This window comes from Dendrobates tinctorius, unplaced genomic scaffold (assembly GCF_039654945.1).
Source record: "Dendrobates tinctorius isolate UK_male_01 unplaced genomic scaffold, ASM3965494v1 ptg000060l, whole genome shotgun sequence".
In the NCBI taxonomy this organism is placed as follows: domain Eukaryota; kingdom Metazoa; phylum Chordata; class Amphibia; order Anura; family Dendrobatidae; genus Dendrobates; species Dendrobates tinctorius.
This window is the reverse complement of record NW_027361728.1, coordinates 8,697,396-8,716,517: the sequence shown is the minus strand read 5'-3', so window position 1 is coordinate 8,716,517 and position 19,122 is coordinate 8,697,396. Positions and strand designations below refer to the sequence as shown.

At 43.6% G+C, this 19,122-nt stretch overlaps 1 protein-coding gene across 1 annotated transcript in view; it reads left to right on the top strand.

The window, feature by feature from the left end:
* Window positions 1-19,122, top strand: part of ATP13A4 (ATPase 13A4) — a 176,116-nt gene that overhangs the window by 120,128 nt on the left and 36,866 nt on the right. The window contains exons 20-25 of the mRNA XM_073578661.1: window positions 8,939-9,061; window positions 9,935-10,014; window positions 14,376-14,418; window positions 14,514-14,623; window positions 15,481-15,577; window positions 16,956-17,028. Of these exons, the coding sequence (XP_073434762.1) occupies window positions 8,939-9,061; window positions 9,935-10,014; window positions 14,376-14,418; window positions 14,514-14,623; window positions 15,481-15,577; window positions 16,956-17,028 (526 nt within the window). The remainder of the gene's footprint in view (window positions 1-8,938; window positions 9,062-9,934; window positions 10,015-14,375; window positions 14,419-14,513; window positions 14,624-15,480; window positions 15,578-16,955; window positions 17,029-19,122) is intronic.

Below are 19,122 nucleotides of genomic sequence, written 5' to 3'. Positions count from 1 at the left end.
CTGACAAGCAGACGGTCCATCCATGTGTATAAAACACAGCGCTCTATGTACAATCCCTGGCACCGAACAGGGCGCCCCCCATAGACCAGCACACTGCTCTCCTGAAATACTCTGTGCTGCTGTCGCCCTGCTCCTTCCACCATATATCAGGCCCCTGCCGCCTCGCTTTCACACATCGCCAGGACGGGATCTGAGGAGAGGAATGGGGTCTTCGGTCACCGAGGATGGCAGGCAGCAAGGATTCTGGGAGTAGGGTGACAGCAGCACAGAGTATTTCAGGAGAGCAGTGTGCTGGTCTATGGGGGGCACAGAGGGAGATATATGGTGCAGGAGCAGGGTGACAGCAGCACAGAGTATTTCAGGAGAGCAGTGTACTGGTCTATGGGGGGCACAGAGGGAGATATATGATGGAGGAGCAGGGTGACAGCAGCACAGAGTATTTCAGGAGAGCAGTGTGCTGGTCTATGGGGGGCACAGAGGGAGATATATGGTGGAGGAGCAGGATGACAGCAGCACAGAGTATTTCAGGAGAGCAGTGTGCTGGTCTATGGGGGGCACAGAGGGAGATATATGGTGGAGGAGCAGGGTGACCGCAGCACAGAGTATTTCAGGAGAGCAGTATCACACGGGATAGGATTAGATACACGGCTCAGCAGTCAGTATCACACAGGATAGGATTAGATACACGGCTCAGCAGTCAGTATCACACAGGATAGGATTAGATACACAGCTCAGCAGACCGTATCACACAGGATAGGATTAGATACACGGCTCAGCACACAGTATCACACAGGATAGGATTAGATACATGGCTCAGCAGTCAGTATCACACTGGAGAGGATTAGATACATGGCTCAGCAGACAGTATCACACAGGATAGGATTAGATACACGGCTCAGCACACAGTATCACACAGGATAGGATTAGATACACGGCTTAGCAGTCAGTATCACACTGGAGAGGATTAGATACACGGCTCAGCAGTCAGTATCACACAGGATAGGATTAGATACACAGCTCAGCAGTCAGTATCACACAGGATAGGATTAGATACACGGCTCAGCAGTCAGTATCACACAGGAGAGGATTAGATACACGGCTCAGCAGTCAGTATCACACAGGAGAGGATTAGATACATGGCTCAGCAGTCAGTATCACACAGGATAGGATTAGATACATGGCTAAGCACACAGTATCACACAGGAGAGGATTAGATACACAGCTCAGCAGACAGTATCACACAGGATAGAATTAGATACACGGCTCAGCACACAGTATCACACAGGAGAGGATTAGATACAGGGCTCAGCAGTCAGTATCACACAGGAGAGGATTAGATGTCCAGCAGATTGCCAAGTGTTTTGAAACAGCAGGGAGCAGCTCCTCCTATGTTTTGCAAGAGCAGGGGCAGCAGCTGGTCTGGTGTTTTGGAAAGAGCAGCTCGGTCTCCAGGAGCTCGTCCTGGTTCCTCTCCTACAGCTGGTATGTGCAGAGTGAACATCCAAGCCCTGTTATGCTGGAACAGTACAGCATCCAGGGCTTGCAATAGAGTGTAAATGAAGCTAAAAGAAAAGCACTGGGCTCTAATAAGATGGCGCCTGGCCACACCTACAGCTGTGAATTGAGCTGCCCACAGAGGCGTACCCAGTTCACTCCTGATGCAGCTGCAATGAAAGAGATAGGGTCGGCAGCCGACTATTGTCTCTGATGCCCAGGGACTGCCGTAAATGAGCATGGAAAGTGTCGTTCAGCAGCCAGAGAGGTAAGATGGCAGCCCCCAGTGGCTGCATTACTACAGAAAAAAAAAAATCCATACACACCACTGAGTCAAGCTTAGGGGACAATATCTTTTTATACTATTTTCTTTTTTACATTAAATTATGAAAAAACACGGCACCTTCCCTTTAAGTCAGGCAGAGGACTCTGGCGACGGTCGGGAACCAGCAGGGGTCATACTCAGTCAAAGTGTAAAAATGAGGATGAATGAACTCATGGAGATCAACATCCAACACTGCGGAGACACCATCACGTGTTTCTCAACGCAGTGATTCTAGAGCACTGCCCCCATCCCTTATGGGAAATATGCAAAACATGCAAAACAGAAGCCGCGGAGACACCATCACATGTGATACTCAGTCAAAGTGGCCTCAGGTCTCTGGAAAAAGGACCCATGATGTGTCCCCTGATCGTACCCCTCTGTTGAGATTCATAGCACATGTGACTACATATACGAGTCTGATGAGTCTTCAGTCCAGGTTTCCGCAACTTACCAAGAGACGCTTGATTCCCTGAGGACGGACGAGGAAAATATATCTCCTCTGAAAAACCTAGTGTCCTTTTTAAAAGGACTAAACGTGTTCACAAAATAATTGCCAATCATCCTGAAGCTTAAAGGACATTGTCTAGAAACACAGGGATTGGCCAGATAAACGGTTCATGGGTTCAAAGCCTATAAGGTCGAAATAACCCTTTTTACTCCGGATCCCCTTCAGTGGATTCTGCTGTATCGCGTCTTGCATCCAAAACACTCCTACCCTTGTCTGACGGTTCCTCAGTCAAGATTCCCACTGACCGTTAAATTGACTATCTTACTCGCTCAGTCTTTGAGGCTTCAAGATCGGCGCTCTTTCCATCTTTCGCCATGACGTGGGTAGCTAAGGCTATGGTCGCTAGTCAGATAGCTCAGGTCAGGGACTTTGTCGTTTATGCTTCTTTAGGGTGGCCAGTTGCGCTTCACAGGCAGTTGCAGATGCAATCTCCACCACTAGGGCCCTATGGCTCTGACATTGGCGACCAGATTCCGCTTCCAGGAGATCGTTAACCTTTCTGCCCTATCAGACTGGTCACTTATCTGGAGAGAAACTGGACCAGCTCATACCTTATGCTACCGGAGGAAACAGTAAATCCCTTCCTCAATATGGGCCACATAGCCGTCTCGGAATCAATAATTCCTGTCGGTCCTCTACAACCTTCTCGTCTGAATCCAGATGGTCCCCTCGGTCAAACAGAGGTTCCCAGGTCTCAAACAGCCCTAACTGCACCTGGAAATCCAGGCCAAGGATGTCTGAGACTAAGGGAGCCAGATTCCTTAAATCCTCTGCACAATGACTTGTTGCAGCATCCTGCGGGCACTGACAAATTAGGTGGATGTTTACTTTCGTCCGTAATGCCTACTCTCGGTCGTCCACGACGAGTGGGTCAGACAGCTGGGGTCCTCCATATACAAACTAGAGCCTTCTTCCTCTTCCCCACAGCGGTCCATGCTGGACCTAATGCTGTTAAACACGTTTTGTTTAGGTATGGCGCTAATGCTGTTAGACACGCTTTATCTAGATACGACACTTCAGACTGGAATCTCTCCGCCGCCTCTATGGAAAAAGGGGAGTTTTTTTCTGGCGTCCATAAGCATCAAGGATGTTTATCTTCACATCCAATCTTTCCTCCCCATCAATAGTTTCCTACGCTTTGCAGTTCATGGGGGAACATTTCCAGTTCGTTGCTTTGCCCTACGGCCTCGCCACCGCCACCAGTATCTTCACCAGGGCCATGGCTGCTGTCATAGCCATTCTTTACGCTCAGGGAGTGGTGGTACTTTCGCATCTGGACGACCCATTGTTCAAGGGCCCGTACCTTCCAGCCTGCGAGGAATCCGTAGGTATCACGGTGGACACACCTTCTCGCCTGGGCTGGGAAAAATAAACTTGAACAGCCTTTTCCAGTACCGGCTCAGCAGATTTCCTTCTTGGAAATGGTCCGGGACCTTTCCCACGGATTGGTCATTTTCCCTCCAGAAAAGGCTTTTGCCTTACAACAGGGAGCACGGATTATTACCCAATCAATTCCTCATTCCATATGGTTCTTCATGGGGTTTCGCAGAAAGATGGTAGCGGCGATGGAAGTGGTTCCATTCACACAGGTCCATCTCCGTCCTTTGCAACATGCGCTGTTGTTGGCTTGGAACAGGAACCTGTTCTCGACTGTCGGTTCCGTCTGTCTCTGCGGGTCAGACAGACCCTCAGGTGGTGGATACTGAAGTTCTCTTTGAATCAAGGAAAGTCCTTTCTCCCAGTGCGTTGGTTAGTGGACGCCAGTCTTCTTGGCTGGGGTGCAGTTTTTTCGCCACCACATGACACAGGGGCGTTGGTCCATTCGAGTGTCGCGTCTCTCCATCAACAGTTTGCAGATAGGGGCGACCAGGCTGGCCTAATCAGTTTTCATCATCTCCTCACAGGAGGATCCAATCTGATAACACCTCGGCCATGGCGTATATCAACCATCAGGGGTGTGCCTGCAGCTAGTCGGCCAGGCACGAAGTGAGTCACATCCTCCGTTGAGCAACCATTTGGCCATCTGGGCAACTTACATCCTGGGCGTAGTGAATTGGGCTGCGAACTTCTCTCATTCGCCAGGACCTTGCCTCGGGAGAATGGTCTCTTCATCCGGGAGTCTTTCAGCAGATTTGTCGTCGCTGGGGACTCCGGTTGGGATCTCATGGTCTCAAGGCTAAACAACAAGGTTCCCCTGTGCATTGCCTGATCACAAAGATCCATGCGCCAACGGAGCAGCCACTCTGGTTCTGCCGAGGCATCGGTTTTGGCTCCCGTACATATTTCCCCCTCTTCCTTTACTCCCAAAGGTCATCAAGAACACTTGTAAAAAAAGGGTCCCTAGTCGTGCCGGACTGGCCGGGCCGGGTATGGTACGCGGAACTAGTTCAACTTGTTGCCGATTGTCACGCCGCTCCGACATACTCACCCGGCCTCCGCTCCCACGCCGCAGCCCCTCGCCGCCCGACGGCCACGGTGGTCACCTCTGACAGGCTCGCGGCCGACGCCGTCTCTGCATGCAATGCGCATGCGCCATAGGCCACGGCCGCGCCTCCCTTGGGTTTCTTGTGCTCCAGCTGTGCCCTGACCTGGAAGCATCTTCGGACCAATGGCAGACCAGACGGGGCCATATCAGGCCACTTCCCCCTGAGGGGGCGCCTGATCGTTGTGTTACCTTGCACACTGGGCTCTGCTTCCTCCTGTTCTCTCTGCAGCCTCTCGGTTCCATCCTCGGTGTTTCCTGCAGCAGCCTCACAGCCCTGTCATCCGTGTTCCCTGCAGTATTCTCCATCCTACTCCAGTCCTGCCTCCGGTGTTCCTGTTCCATCCTGCTCCAGTCCTGCCGTCCTACTCCAGTCCTGCCTCCGGTGTTCCTGTTCCATCCTGCTCCAGTCCTGCCATCCTACTCCAGTCCTGTCTCCGGTGTTCCTGTTCCATCCTGCTCCAGTCCTGCCGTCCTACTCCAGTCCTGCCTCCGGTGTTCCTGTTCCATCCTGTTCCAGTCCTGCCGTCCTACTACAGTCCTGTCTCTGGTGTTCCTGTTCCATCCTGCTCCAGTCCTTCCGTCCTCCTCTAATCCTGTCTCCTGTGTCCCTGCTCCAGCCATCCCTCCACGTTCCAGTCTACTATCTTACTCCATTCCCGTCTCCTGTGTTCCAGCTCTGTCCTGTCATCTACACTTCAGTCCCTCCACGTTCCAGTCTACAGTCTTACTCCACTCCTGTCTCCTGTGTTCCAGCTCTGTTCTGCCATCTACACTTCAGTCCCACACTCCTACTCCAGTCCATCCTGAGCCGCCCCTCTCGGTACCGGCTGCCGTGGTACCCGAACCCCTGGGCCTGCTCCTAACGGTCCCTGTATAGGGGTCGGTTCCACCTGTCAGCTCGCCCGGGGCCCCCTCGGTGCCAAGGCCCAGAGGGTCCACTCCTGGAGATTCCGGCTCCAGACCAGCCACACTAACACCGATGTTCCCTGCTGTCTACTAGATCGCACGTGTCTACTTTTGCAGGGTTAACACCAGAATTCCGGGGCCCTGTCTTTGATGGCGGGGCCATTGAATCCTGTTTTTTAGCCCAAAGCAGGATCCTCTCATTCTGTATCCTCCACCATGATTAGTGCTAGGCAACCCACGTCCATGTGCATTTCTCATCGCACCTGGAGAACCTTTTTTCTCATGAAGCAAGGCTCATAGATGATCTCTGGTGTTTTCCATTTCTTACATCTTGGAATTTCTGCAATCTGAATTAGTCGGTTCTCACACTTAGTTCGCTCTAAGGACAATTTTCAGCCTTGTCAGCTCTATTCCAACGCAAGATTACCACCAAGTTACGGGGAAAGCCGTTCATTCACATAGTTTCCCGCGTGGCACCTCCCTATAAAGTACTGTTGGAATTATGGGATTTTAACTTGGTCCTCGGAGTTCTATGTGAACTCCCTTTCGAACCACTGCAGAAAGTGCCACTAACTTTTCTTCCTTCGACAGTGGTCTTCTACTAGTGGAAATTATGTCAGTCAAACGAGTCTCTGAGTTGGCGGCTCTATTCTGCCAACCTCCGTTCCTGATTTTTCAGCAAGAAAAGGCAATTTTGAGGACGTTGCCATCTTTTCTGCTAAAAGTTGTTTCTTCTTTTCATCTTCATGAGGACATCGTTTTCATTCTGTCTGGCACCAGTCCATCGTATCGAGAGAGCTCTACACACTCTGGTTGTGATTAGGGTTCTTAGACGGTACACCTCGCGTATATCTTCCTTGCACAAGTCAGATGTCCTGTTCGTGCTTCCAGAAGTGCATATGAAGGCTTTAGCTGCTTCAAACGCCACACTAGCCGAGTGAATTCGCTCAGCTATTCAGGACCCCTACTGTGTCAGGGACACACCTGTCCCAGTAGGGATTAAGGCGTATTCTACTTGGTCAATGGACGCCTCTTGGGCCGTTCAACAGCGGCATCAGCAGAATAGGCCTCTAAAGGCTGCGACTGGGTCCAGCTTGCATACCTTTCCAAAACTCTATCACAGACATTTTCAGGTCTCAGCAGATGCAGCTCTTAGAAGGCGCATTCTGCAACTGGCAGTACCACACCTATAAGCCAGTGGTACATGGGGTATTAACAGTTGTGTTGCTCCCCACCCAGGGACTGCTTTAGCACGTCCCATGGTCCCGTGTCCCCCAATGAGGCATAGGAGAAATAGGGATTTTTGTGTACTCACCGTAAAATCCTTTTCTCTGAGCCAATCATTGGGCGACACAGCACCCACCCTGATAGCCTATTGGCTTATTGTCTCGTTCTTAGTTTTGACATAATTTATGGCTATTGTTATGGTTATTTGTTTAAAGATCCTACTGCTTTGTTACCGAACTGGTTCAATCTCAGCCAGTGGGCGGGTGTATACTGCAGAGGAGGAGTTAACTCTACTGTTTTCCACTTAGTGTCCTCCTAGTGGCAGCAGCATAACACCCATGGTCCTGTGTCACCCAGTGATTGGCTCAGAGAAAAGGATTTAACGGTGAGTACACAAAAATCCCTATTTTCCACTTAAAAGGTTATTCCCAAAAACACATTATTTTTCACAAAACGTGTTAAATGTATACTTATTGTTAATATACAGACTAAACCCAACATGAAGTATCTTTCTTGTACCTTTTGTGTCACAGGTGTAGCTAGGGGTTTGGTTCAGGGGGCAGAACTTCTGAGTAGGCCCCTGACCAGGTAACACTGATTACAACTTGGTGGTGCACCCTAATAGTGGATGTAGGAGAACCTCAGCAGATGACTGCACTGATACTGAAAATAATCTCTGTACAAAGATCAACACTGATATTACTGTCATATGGTGACATATAGTGGTAGACACCAGTCCTGCAGAACATACAGTATAAGTGATCACAGTACAGTTATAGATGTTGTCTTAAGCCTCTTTCACACTTCAGTCTTTTGACGTCAGTCAAAATCCGCCCTTTTTTGAGAAAAAACGGATTAGTCGTTTTTTTTGGGCGGAATCCGTTTTTTTCTCATAGACTTGCATTAGCGGCGGATTGCGATGGATGGTCATCCATTGCATCCGGTTTTTGAATTTCGAATATTTCAGCATCTGCCATCTAGAGTAGACAGACTTTGTAACGTTTTTTGTCTGCGTTGAAAAGACGGATTGCGACGGATCTGTCGCAGTCCGCCATTGGCTAGAATGGAAGCTTATGGGCGGCGTATCTGTTGTAATCCATTAAATGATGGCATCCGGCAACGGATTCCACGTTTTTTAAACTGAGCATGCCTGGAAGAATTTCCATTCATTTAATTTAACCCCAAAAGCCGTTCTGGCACAAAAAAAAAATCTCTCTTTCTCTCTCTCTTTCCCTCTCGACTGAAGTGTGAACGAGGCCTTAGAGATGACGTTCTTTCTGATGGAGCAGTACACTTTTCCTGTCTTTTCCATCTGGCCCAGACAAGCATGGCAACATCTTCCAGCCACGACTCGGCTGCAGAGATTACAACAAACACACATCTGACTTCTCACTTTTCAGGATCCATCCCCATCTATCCACAATCTGCACAAACTCCTTATCCTGCTGAAACCCCAATGCTGAGCCCCTGCTGCCGTATGAGTCCCTGTTACTGCACCTACTGTGTGCCCATCTAATTTTCCTCCTACTGGAGCCCTAGATTCCACTTTCATTGCACTCATAAAATATGATGTCTACTAAAAAAGTTACCTGTAAAGACATGTTTTACTTTGCTCATTCTGTGTTTGTCATCCTCTGAAAGATTTTGCAATTTCTTCTAAACCTTAAGGGTGTGTGCACGCGCAAGTGTTTTTTTCGCAAACGCTTAAAAAACGCTTACAATAAGCATCCCATTCACTTTTTGTGCATATTGATCATGGTAAAACAAATGCAGCATGCTCATTAATTTCGCAAAAAAATCCGCATTTCTAACTATATTCAATGAGACTGGGGATGCTCCGGAAAAAATCGCGGCAAAAACGTGCAAAGATCACAGCAAAAACGCGCGGTAAAAAGCGCGTTTTCTGGGAAGGAGTCCATTTTTTTGCAAGGAATTTTCTGCCTACGTGGGTACATAGCCTAAATAAAGAAACTGATGTTTTATTTCATTTTAGGATATTTATGTTGACATGCAGGACAAATCCCAACCAGACACTGAAAAGCTACCGTATTATTTTGCCATGACTGGAAGCACCTATGAAGTCATTTTGCAATATTTTAGTAATTTACTACAAAAGGTACGTAAATCTAATATCTGAATCTGAACAAGTCACATAAGAGTAAGGCCCTATTTGCAGTTTATAATGATAAAGTATGAATTGTCATAAATGGGATTCATGTAACCGTACCGAGGCTCATGTCACGATTTTATTTCATGTGACAACTGTTGTTAAGCCAAACTTAATATACAAAGTGAAAGGCGTAGTAAAGATGTGATTGTCATATGGCGTCTTTCCTAGCGTTAAAGAAGCATTCCCATCTATATTTTTTTATTAAATGTGTATATGTGCATGTAATGCAGTGTGTATTAATATGCTCACCCACCACCGCTCTCTCCTTTGTCCACCGCCATTCCGCTTCTATTGTGAGTGACATCACCGCGATTGCGACTAGCCTGGTTACTATATGATCTATGTGTGAGCCGTCTCTTTTACAATGTAAGCCTCAATCTGATGCTCCAATGACCTACATGGTAAAAGCGCCTTCTGGGTCACGCAGAGCGCAGTATGACCCAGAGAGTCTCCAGAGCGGTGATGTCACTGAGAAGAGAAAAATGGCGCTTGATACTGGAGAGAGCAGCAGTAGGGGAGTATATTAATACACTCTCACTACATTTCATGCACATATTCACACATTTAATAAAAAAAATATGGGCGTTCTTCATTGAATGTCATTGATAGGGTTTTCAACTAAGTTCAGATTTAGTTTGGTTGTGTGTTAATTTTTGCTTAACTTGCTCTCTGCATCATAGACCAGAAAGGTTCATATAAAATGACTTGCTCTTCCTTTACAGAAGTTCACAATGTACTTTAGGACATTTGTGACTGACGGGCAAGAATATATTGTACACATGTCGAAACATGCTAAACTTATTCTATGATCATTTTCAGCTACTCATAAATGGAACAGTTTTTGCTCGAATGTCTCCAGGGCAAAAATCAAGTCTTGTCGAGGAATTCCAGAAATTAGGGTAGGTTATTCTTGCATAGCTTTGAAGTGACACATTGCCTCTGTGCAAGGTACTAATATGTTTGTTTTGAAATTGCTTGTGGATATTGGTACAGATTCTATCCATTTTGCCTTGTATCCATGTTCGGCAGTGTTTGAAGACAGTGAAACTAAGAGCCTCAGGCTGAGCTCTGTGTTTTACTCTAAATTCACTCACCTCGCTAGATATCATATACAGATAGACATAAAAAAATGCAATGTGCAACTGAATGTATCAAACGGGAAGTTCTTTGTCAATTTGCACAACTCATTAGTATTGTAGATGTTATTTTCATTGCAGTAGTAAAGAAAGGCTTATTATTGTAAGCTAAAGAGATCCTGTGTTTCCCTGAAAATGAGACAGGGTGATATATTATTTTCTGCTTCGAAAGATGCGTTTGGGCTTATTTTCAGGGGATATCTTATTTTCTTCTATTAACAACAATTCACATTTATTCTTCAACAAGAAAATTATTATTTATTCAAATATAATCATGTCTCACATTCTGGAACATCAGCATAACTCTCCAAACCCTTAATTCCATGATGAAATTTTTGAGATCCTATTTCCTTTTTCCATGTACAATAATCCACTCTACACACATACTGATGAAAAACAATGGAGTTAGAACCATCACTAATAGATCATTCTGTCCCCATACATATCGTGTTATCGGCAGCGCATCTCCTGCTCTCTCTGAACTATGTGCTAACGAGAACAATGGCCCTGATTCATTAAGACTTAACTTGTGCAGGCTCCGTCCAGGGGCCGCTTAAGATGCACCTAATTCATTAAAAGGTGCACATCATTTAATAAATTAAGAATTTCACAAGTGCAGTGCACTTCTGGCAGAAATGTAACATACACATGTATATACACACACACACTGCACATACATACGCATGTGAATATACAGTGGGAAAAAAAAGTACTGTATTTATTCAGCCACCAATTGTGCAAGTTCTCCCACTTAAAAAGATGAGAGAGGCCTGTAATTGACATCTTAGGTTGACCACAACTATGAGAGTCAAAATGAGAAAACAAATCCAGAAAATCACCTTGTGTGATTTGGCAAGATTTATTTTGCAAATTACGGTGGAAAATAAGTATTTGGTCATTAACAAAAGTTCATCTCAATATTTTATTATATATCCTTTGTTGGCAATGACAAAGGTCAAACGTTTTCTGTAAGTCTTCACAAGGTTGCCACACACTGTTGGTGGTATGTTGGCCCATTCCTCCATGCAGATCTCCTCTAGAGCAGTGATGTTTTGGGCCTGTCGCTGGGCAACACGGACTTTCAAATCCCTCCAAAGGTTTTCTATGGGGTTGAGATCTGGAGACTGGCTAGGCCAGTCAAGGACCTTCATATGCTTCATGTATATATAGACACACACACACTGCACACACACATGTGTATATACACACAGTGCACATGCATACCATCCTGTGTATTCTTCAGCCCTAGACTACTGCACTTAAGAGACCTTTGGCGACATCACGGTCACATTAAGTCACCAAAAGTCCTTAACCTCGAAATAGAAATGCAAATGCTAGGGACCCCAAGAAAGTGGGGGCCCTGAGCAATTGCCCAATTTGACTCTCCCTAATGCCGGTCCTGACTGTAACTAGTGTTTACTGTTGGAGTAGGAATTAATTTTTGTAGTATGCTTGAAATATATGTAAAATGATGCTAGGGCTTATTTTTGGTGAATGCAATAAACCTCTGAATGCGTTTTTTATCTGCAGATTTTCCGCATCTAGATGTTTTCCAGATATAAATATCTCTATCTTTAAAAATGTGTGCGTGTGTATATGGATAAATATATACAGTATACAGTGGGGCAAAAAAGTATTTAGTCAGTCAGCAATAGTGCTAGTTCCGCCACTTAAAAAGATGAGAGGCGTCTGTAATTTACATCATAGGTAGACCTCAACTATGGGAGACAAACTGAGAAAAAAAAATCCAGAAAATCACATTGTCTGTTTTTTTTTCATTTTATTTGCATATTATGGTGGAAAATAAGTATTTGGTCAGAAACAAGCAATCAAGATTTCTGGCTCTCACAGACCTGTAACTTCTTCTTTAAGAGTCTCCTCTTTCCTCCACTCATTACCTGTAGTAATGGCACCTGTTTAAACTTGTTATCAGTATAAAAAGACACCTGTGCACACCCTCAAACAGTCTGACTCCAAACTCCACTATGGTGAAGACCAAAGAGCTGTCAAAGGACACCAGAAACAAAATTGTAGCCCTGCACCAGGCTGGGAAGACTGAATCTGCAATAGCCAACCAGCTTGGAGTGAAGAAATCAACTGTGGGAGCAATAATTAGAAAATGGAAGACATACAAGACCACTGATAATCTCCCTCGATCTGGTGCTCCACGCAAAATCCCACCCCGTGGGGTCAGAATGATCACAAGAACGGTGAGCAAAAATCCCAGAACCACGCGGGGGGACCTAGTGAATGAACTGCAGAGAGCTGGGACCAATGTAACAAGGCCTACCATAAGTAACACACTACGCCACCATGGACTCAGATCCTGCAGTGCCAGACGTGTCCCACTGCTTAAGCCTGTACATGTCCGGGCCCGTCTGAAGTTTGCTAGAGAGCATTTGGATGATCCAGAGGAGTTTTGGGAGAATGTCCTATGGTCTGATGAAACCAAACTGGAACTGTTTGGTAGAAACACAACTTGTCGTGTTTGGAGGAAAAAGGATACTGAGTTGCATCCATCAAACACCATACCTACTGTAAAGCATGGTGGTGGAAACATCATGCTTTGGGGCTGTTTCTCTGCAAAGGGGCCAGGACGACTGATCCGGGTACATGAAAGAATGAATGGGGCCATGTATCGTGAGATTTTGAGTGCAAACCTCTTTCCATCAGCAAGGGCATTGATGATGAAACGTGGCTGCGTCTTTCAACATGACAATGATCCAAAGCACACCGCCAGGGCAACGAAGGAGTGGCTTCGTAAGAAGCATTTCAAGGTCCTGGAGTGGCCTAGCCAGTCTCCAGATCTCAACCCTATAGAAAACCTTTGGAGGGAGTTGAAAGTCCGTGTTGCCAAGCGAAAAGCCAAAAACATCACTGCTCTAGAGGAGATCTGCATGGAGGAATGGGCCAACATACCAACAACAGTGTGTGGCAACCTTGTGAAGACTTACAGAAAACGTTTGACCTCTGTCATTGCCAACAAAGGATATATCACAAAGTATTGAGATGAAATTTTGTTTCTGACCAAATACTTATTTTCCACCATAATATGCAAATAAAAGGAAAAAAAACAGACAATGTGTTTTTCTGGATTTTTTTTCTCAGTTTGTCTCCCATAGTTGAGGTCTACCTATGATGTAAATTACAGACGCCTCTCATCTTTTTAAGTGGTGGAACTTGCACTATTGCTGACTGACTAAATACTTTTTTGCCCCACTGTATATATTGTGGGGGGTTCACTCTCTTTGTTAGCTGCTGAAGTCCATACAGGTATGAGTTTTCTTGCCAAATAGGTTAAAGTTTATTTTGTTACATTAACTTTCAACATAACATAAACAGCCAAATCATTCACTAACAAAAAAAACCCCAAACAGTCCTTTTTCAGGGTAGGCACAATAAAGTAGTACAGTCTCATTCCACAGCGGTGCAGGCAATGCTTATCCTCAGATACAGTCTATTCACCATTAGTGATCCTTTCCTCTTCAACATTACAGACCCTCGCTACTCACACACGGCTGAGCTAGTCTCTGTTTGGTCACACAAAACAACGGTTATCCATAGCAACTAGTAATTCTTGCAGTTTGGTGCACACGACTTGTGAAGTCTCTTCACAGCACCAACACAATCCACTCTGCTCAGATTCCCCAGCTGACTGACCAGTGAACACTTGGCCTGTTTCTAATCATAGCTCATAGCTTTCCAGGTTCACCTATTCAGGATCTGTAGTGCTAGGATTTAACCTGGCTTTCCATATATATTATATTTATATTAGTGGGTACGGAAAGTATTCAGACCCCTTTAAATTGTGGAATTCTAAACTATATGAAGATACTTACAGCAGTGGCAGCTGATGGGCCATGGCAAAGATGAAGACCCTATCCACAGTCCCACCCCACAGGGCCGCCCTGATGCACGAACAGCTTATTGCACCAAAACTTCTAATTGTGATTAAAGAATAAGCAGACTGTGGATTTCTGCAGTGAATGTACCTATCAAATCAGCAGCACAGTGCCTTCATGCACATACCTTTAGTTTATAATATCTGATCATGACAGGTTTTCTTTAAGGTGCTTTAGAGTGTAGATTGGAATAAATGTAATTATTTTTTATTGAATTTTTAGGTATTACGTTGGGATGTGTGGTGATGGTGCAAATGACTGTGGTGTAAGTTTTTCCGCTATCCTTGTCTTCCTTTGTCAATTTCTTTTGCTTTTTGATTCATATTTGTGAATACATCCGTAATGCATTATTGATTTCAGGCTCTAAAAATGGCACATGTTGGAATTTCTTTGTCTGAACAAGAAGCTTCAGTGGCTTCACCATTCACATCACGCACTCCGAATATTGAATGTGTCCCAAGCCTATTAAAGTAAGTGCTTCCTTCCAGTGCTGTGGATTCAGAGTTGGTGTCTATTTTGGTGGAGTGGGAATCGGTATGAAATAGTCCGACTCCGACTGCTAAAATATATAATAAATTGTGTACGGTAGTTCAATATAGGATGTGCTGAAAATGTTTTCATAAGAATTTGTGAACGTTCTGAAATGTCCTATAAATGTCTGTTCTGTTCCTGATCTAAGGATCTGGCCTTTTAGCCGAGATGAATCTGTGCTGCACTTTATGTACATGCTCAGTAGTGAGGCAGGGCTGTGGAGTTGGAGTCAGGGAGTCGGTGGAATCGGAGAAATTGTGGAGTCTGAGATGGAGGTTTGGCTTACCAACTCCAAAGCCCTGCTTCCTTCCAAGATTTCTTTTTCCATGATATGGTTCATGTGTACTAAATAATACCACAATAAAGTGTGCAAATAGTACCATAATAACACCACCATACAGTGCTCAAATAATACCACCATATTGTGCTGAAATAATATCCCCCAACAAGCTATGATATTACCATCATACATTAATAATGCTTCTATGCATTACATTGCACAAAGAACTACATATAAATGCTTACCTCCTCGGTCAATAAACAGGTATGCAAAGGATTCACTTCTTTATGATAGATACCCTAGCAATTTACATTTCCTTCAATAAAAAAGGAGTGACAATTGTATTCAGCAAAACTTCTTATTTTATTTAACTGCAGAAAGTATGTGTTTTCTGAACATTGCAAAAATTGTTGTACCACATTTCTTCATTTTGTTCAGTGTAGGTGGCTCATTGCCTGACCCATGAGAAAAGAAAATATTTCCCTTGTGTTATACTGATTTGTCCTTTTCTTACAGAGAAGGAAGAGCTGCTCTGGTGACCTCCTTCTGTGTGTTCAAATACATGGCACTTTATAGCATGATCCAGTATATTGGTGTGCTGCTACTTTACTGGGTATGACTACTAACTAATTGCATCACATTATATATTGTAAAGACGTGCATTCATGAGAAGCAGTGTAATGTAGAAAAACATTGAAAAGGACTAATTCAGTGTTAGAGAAAACATATTTATACAATGACATAACTGGTCTCTCATAGGCCTGGTGCAAATTTTGCACCTGGGCCCCACCTCAAAGTTGGTGAGATGTAAGGGTCTTTGTAGCGTTTTAGATCATATAAAGACGTACGTGTACTATTGTCCCCATTGTGGCACCTTCCTGTAATAATGTCCCCAGTCCTGGCCCTTTACTGTAACAATTTCCCCTTTCTGGTATAATGTCCCCCATCCTATAACAATGGCCCCCATTCTTGGCCCATTTCCTGGTATAATGATCTCTATCCTGGACCCCATTCTGGTATAATGACCCCCTTCCTGGACCCTGTCCTTGTACAGTATAATGAACCCCATTCTGGAATAATGTACATCTGTTTTGTAAAACAATACAAAAAAATTATTCTTACGTTCCTCCACTCCCTTGACATGCGGCAAACTCTTCTGTAGGCTGCAGCTGACTTTAGTGTGCCGCTACGGGCTCGCATGCATTGCAGGGAGCCACAGGCACTTCAGCTGAATGTGCATCATTGGACTCACATCCAGCTGAAGTACGCGCCCACCTCCCGCACAGGCCAAGTCTTTGCTACCGCGGTCGTTATGCTTTTGTACTTATGTGCCTTTGAAGCAGTTAGCTCAGGTTATGAGATCCAGTGGTCAGGCTTGTTATTCCTATCCAAGCATGGTTCATTTTTCCTAGATGTGTGAAATTAGCCTAAAGGGGCTGTCTAATTTAAAAAAAAAAACTCAAATGTGCTAAAAATGGAAAACTATATTGAATAACTTACTAATTTAGTTCAAACGTTTGCAACCTGCAGATAAAAGTTCTGGTCCATTTCCAGCCTATACGTAACATACTGTTTCTTAATTCCATACATAGTCAGTGGTGTGTAAAGGGGTCAGGCTTTCTGGCTCATATCATTAGCTAAGCCAGCCCCCTTCTTATTCATAGCCAATGCATAGACCGAGGAAAGGAATGAGTTGTCTGTTGAAATGAACAGTGATCCCTTCATTGTCACAGAGTAGGGAGCAGAAGCTCTCCTCTGTATCCATGCAGACAGCGGGACATTGGGGCAAATTTTATCGCTAAAGTATTCTATTAACCAAAACATTGCAGTTCATGCAGTGGAAGAATTTCCTGCTAAAAAAACCCTTTGATTCCCCCTCGCACCTGCTTATTAATGGTTTTAAATAAAAATCAGTTTACAATACTACATCTCAAATGCTTATTACCTTTGATTCCTGTTAATTAAATGTGTGGTTCTTTTAATCTAAACAGCAGAAAAATTCTTATGCAAACTACCAGTTCCTCTTCCAAGACTTGGCAATAACTACTATCATTAGTGTAACAAGTAAGTGGAAGTAGTGTGAATAGTTCATTATATACAGTTATCACCTTAGCAATATTTATACAATCTAATAGGAATTTTAGTGTTGGCATGTTTTTGTCTCTAGGCTCCCTTCACATACATTTTAATTTTTTTTTTTTTTTTTAGTTTAACCCCTTAGAGATCGGACCATTTTTATAATTAATATCTGACCAGTATCTCTTTATGTGGTAATAACTCTGGAGCGCTTCAACATATCCCACCGATTTTGAGCATGTTTTTTCATGACACGTTCTACTCTATGATAATGGTAAATTTAGGTTGATATGTTTTGCATTAATTTATAAAAATATCAGAAATTTGACAAAATTTTAAAGTGGCAAGTTTATTTTATTAGCATTTTACAAGCTTTAAAAATGTAGCAGTAATTTTTCATTTTTTCAAGGAAATTTACAAAACTTGTTTTTTTTTTAGGGACCTGTTCAGGTTTGAAGTGACTTTGGGGGTCCTATATATTGGAAACCCCAAAAAGTGATACCATTTTAAAAACTGCACCCCTTAACATATTCAAAATTGCTTTGGGTAGTTAATTAACCCTTCACATACTTTTCAGGAATTAATGGAAAGAAGCATGACCGAAATGAAAAAGTGTATTTTTAGCACCTAAATTTCGATATCTTGTGAACATGCCACTGTATATCCAAACAAAAGTCATCATGAGGTATTTCTTGAAAATTGAAGAAGTGAAGACAATAGTGGATTATTAAAAAAGGTCAAATTTTATTAATAAACAATTTAAAACAGTAGGGAATTGCATAAAAAAGACATAATGAGGGGTCTCCAACAAAAAGGGGGATAAGGATGACCAGCAAAAAGAAATATTTTAGTTCCCCATGAGATGCAGAGTATGGTAGCAGTTTAAGAACATGATATTACATCTATAGTCCATAATGCCCATAGACCCCCATCAATAGAAAAATTCCTTTCTGGCCAAAAAATCACCAATAAATGCAAGAAATTGCTAAATAAAGTGCAGCAGCACTATAGAAGGATATGGCCTATTTCTTATAAGGGGGGAACTAAAGGGGAGCTACAAAGAGAAAAAAAAACCACAACAGGGAAATTATTGTAAGTCAATATACAAAACCTCTGTCTCCTATTGGTTTTTATCATTCATTCTCCAGGAATTTATCTTGGAGTTTGTGGCACAGCAAAAAAACATTATATGGAACATTTCATTAAAGAAATAGAGTTCAGGTTTTTATCTATTGCTGGTCAGTGGAATACAGGGCAGGTACTGGGCAGGTATAATGAAACTGAATGCTGGTAAACTTGTCCCCACCACCCGACAGCGCCATTTTGCAATTGTTGCTTCCTCCAGGGGCGTTTAACAGGTAATGGTGTTCATCAGTTATTTATAGTTACCATAGATGAAAAAAAGGGCGGTCGCCAGTCACGTGACAGGAAGTATGAAGGTCCTGTGTACATCCGGTAATAGATAAAGGATAATAGCCGGATGTAAAAATTCTTTTGCAAGTCCTACGTACTTCCGGTCACGTGACCGCTACTCACAGGTCCTGTGCACAGCCGGATGCAAACATTCTTTTGCAGGTCCTCTATTTCTTTAATGAAATGTTCCATATAATGTTTTTTTGCTGTGCCACAAATTCCAAGATAAATTCCTGGAGAAAGAATGATAAAAACCAATAGGAGACAAAGGTTTTGTATATTGACTTACAATAATTTCCCTGGTGTGTTTTTTTTTTTCTCTTTGTAGCTGCCCTAAATAGGCCATATCCTTCTATAGTGCTGCTGCACTTTATTTAGCAATTTCTTGCATTTATTGGTGATTTTTTGGCCAGAAAGGAATTTTTCTATTGATGGGGGTCTATGGGCATTATGGACTATAGATGTAATATCATGTTCTTAAGCTGCTACCATACTCTGCATCTCATGGGGAACTAAAATATTCCTTTTTGCTGGTCATCCTTATCCCCCTTTTTGTTGGAGACCCCTCATTATGTCTTTTTTATGCAATTCCCTACTGTTTTAAATTGTTTATTAATAAAATTTGACCTTTTTTAATAATTTACTATTGTCTTCACTTCTTCAATTTTC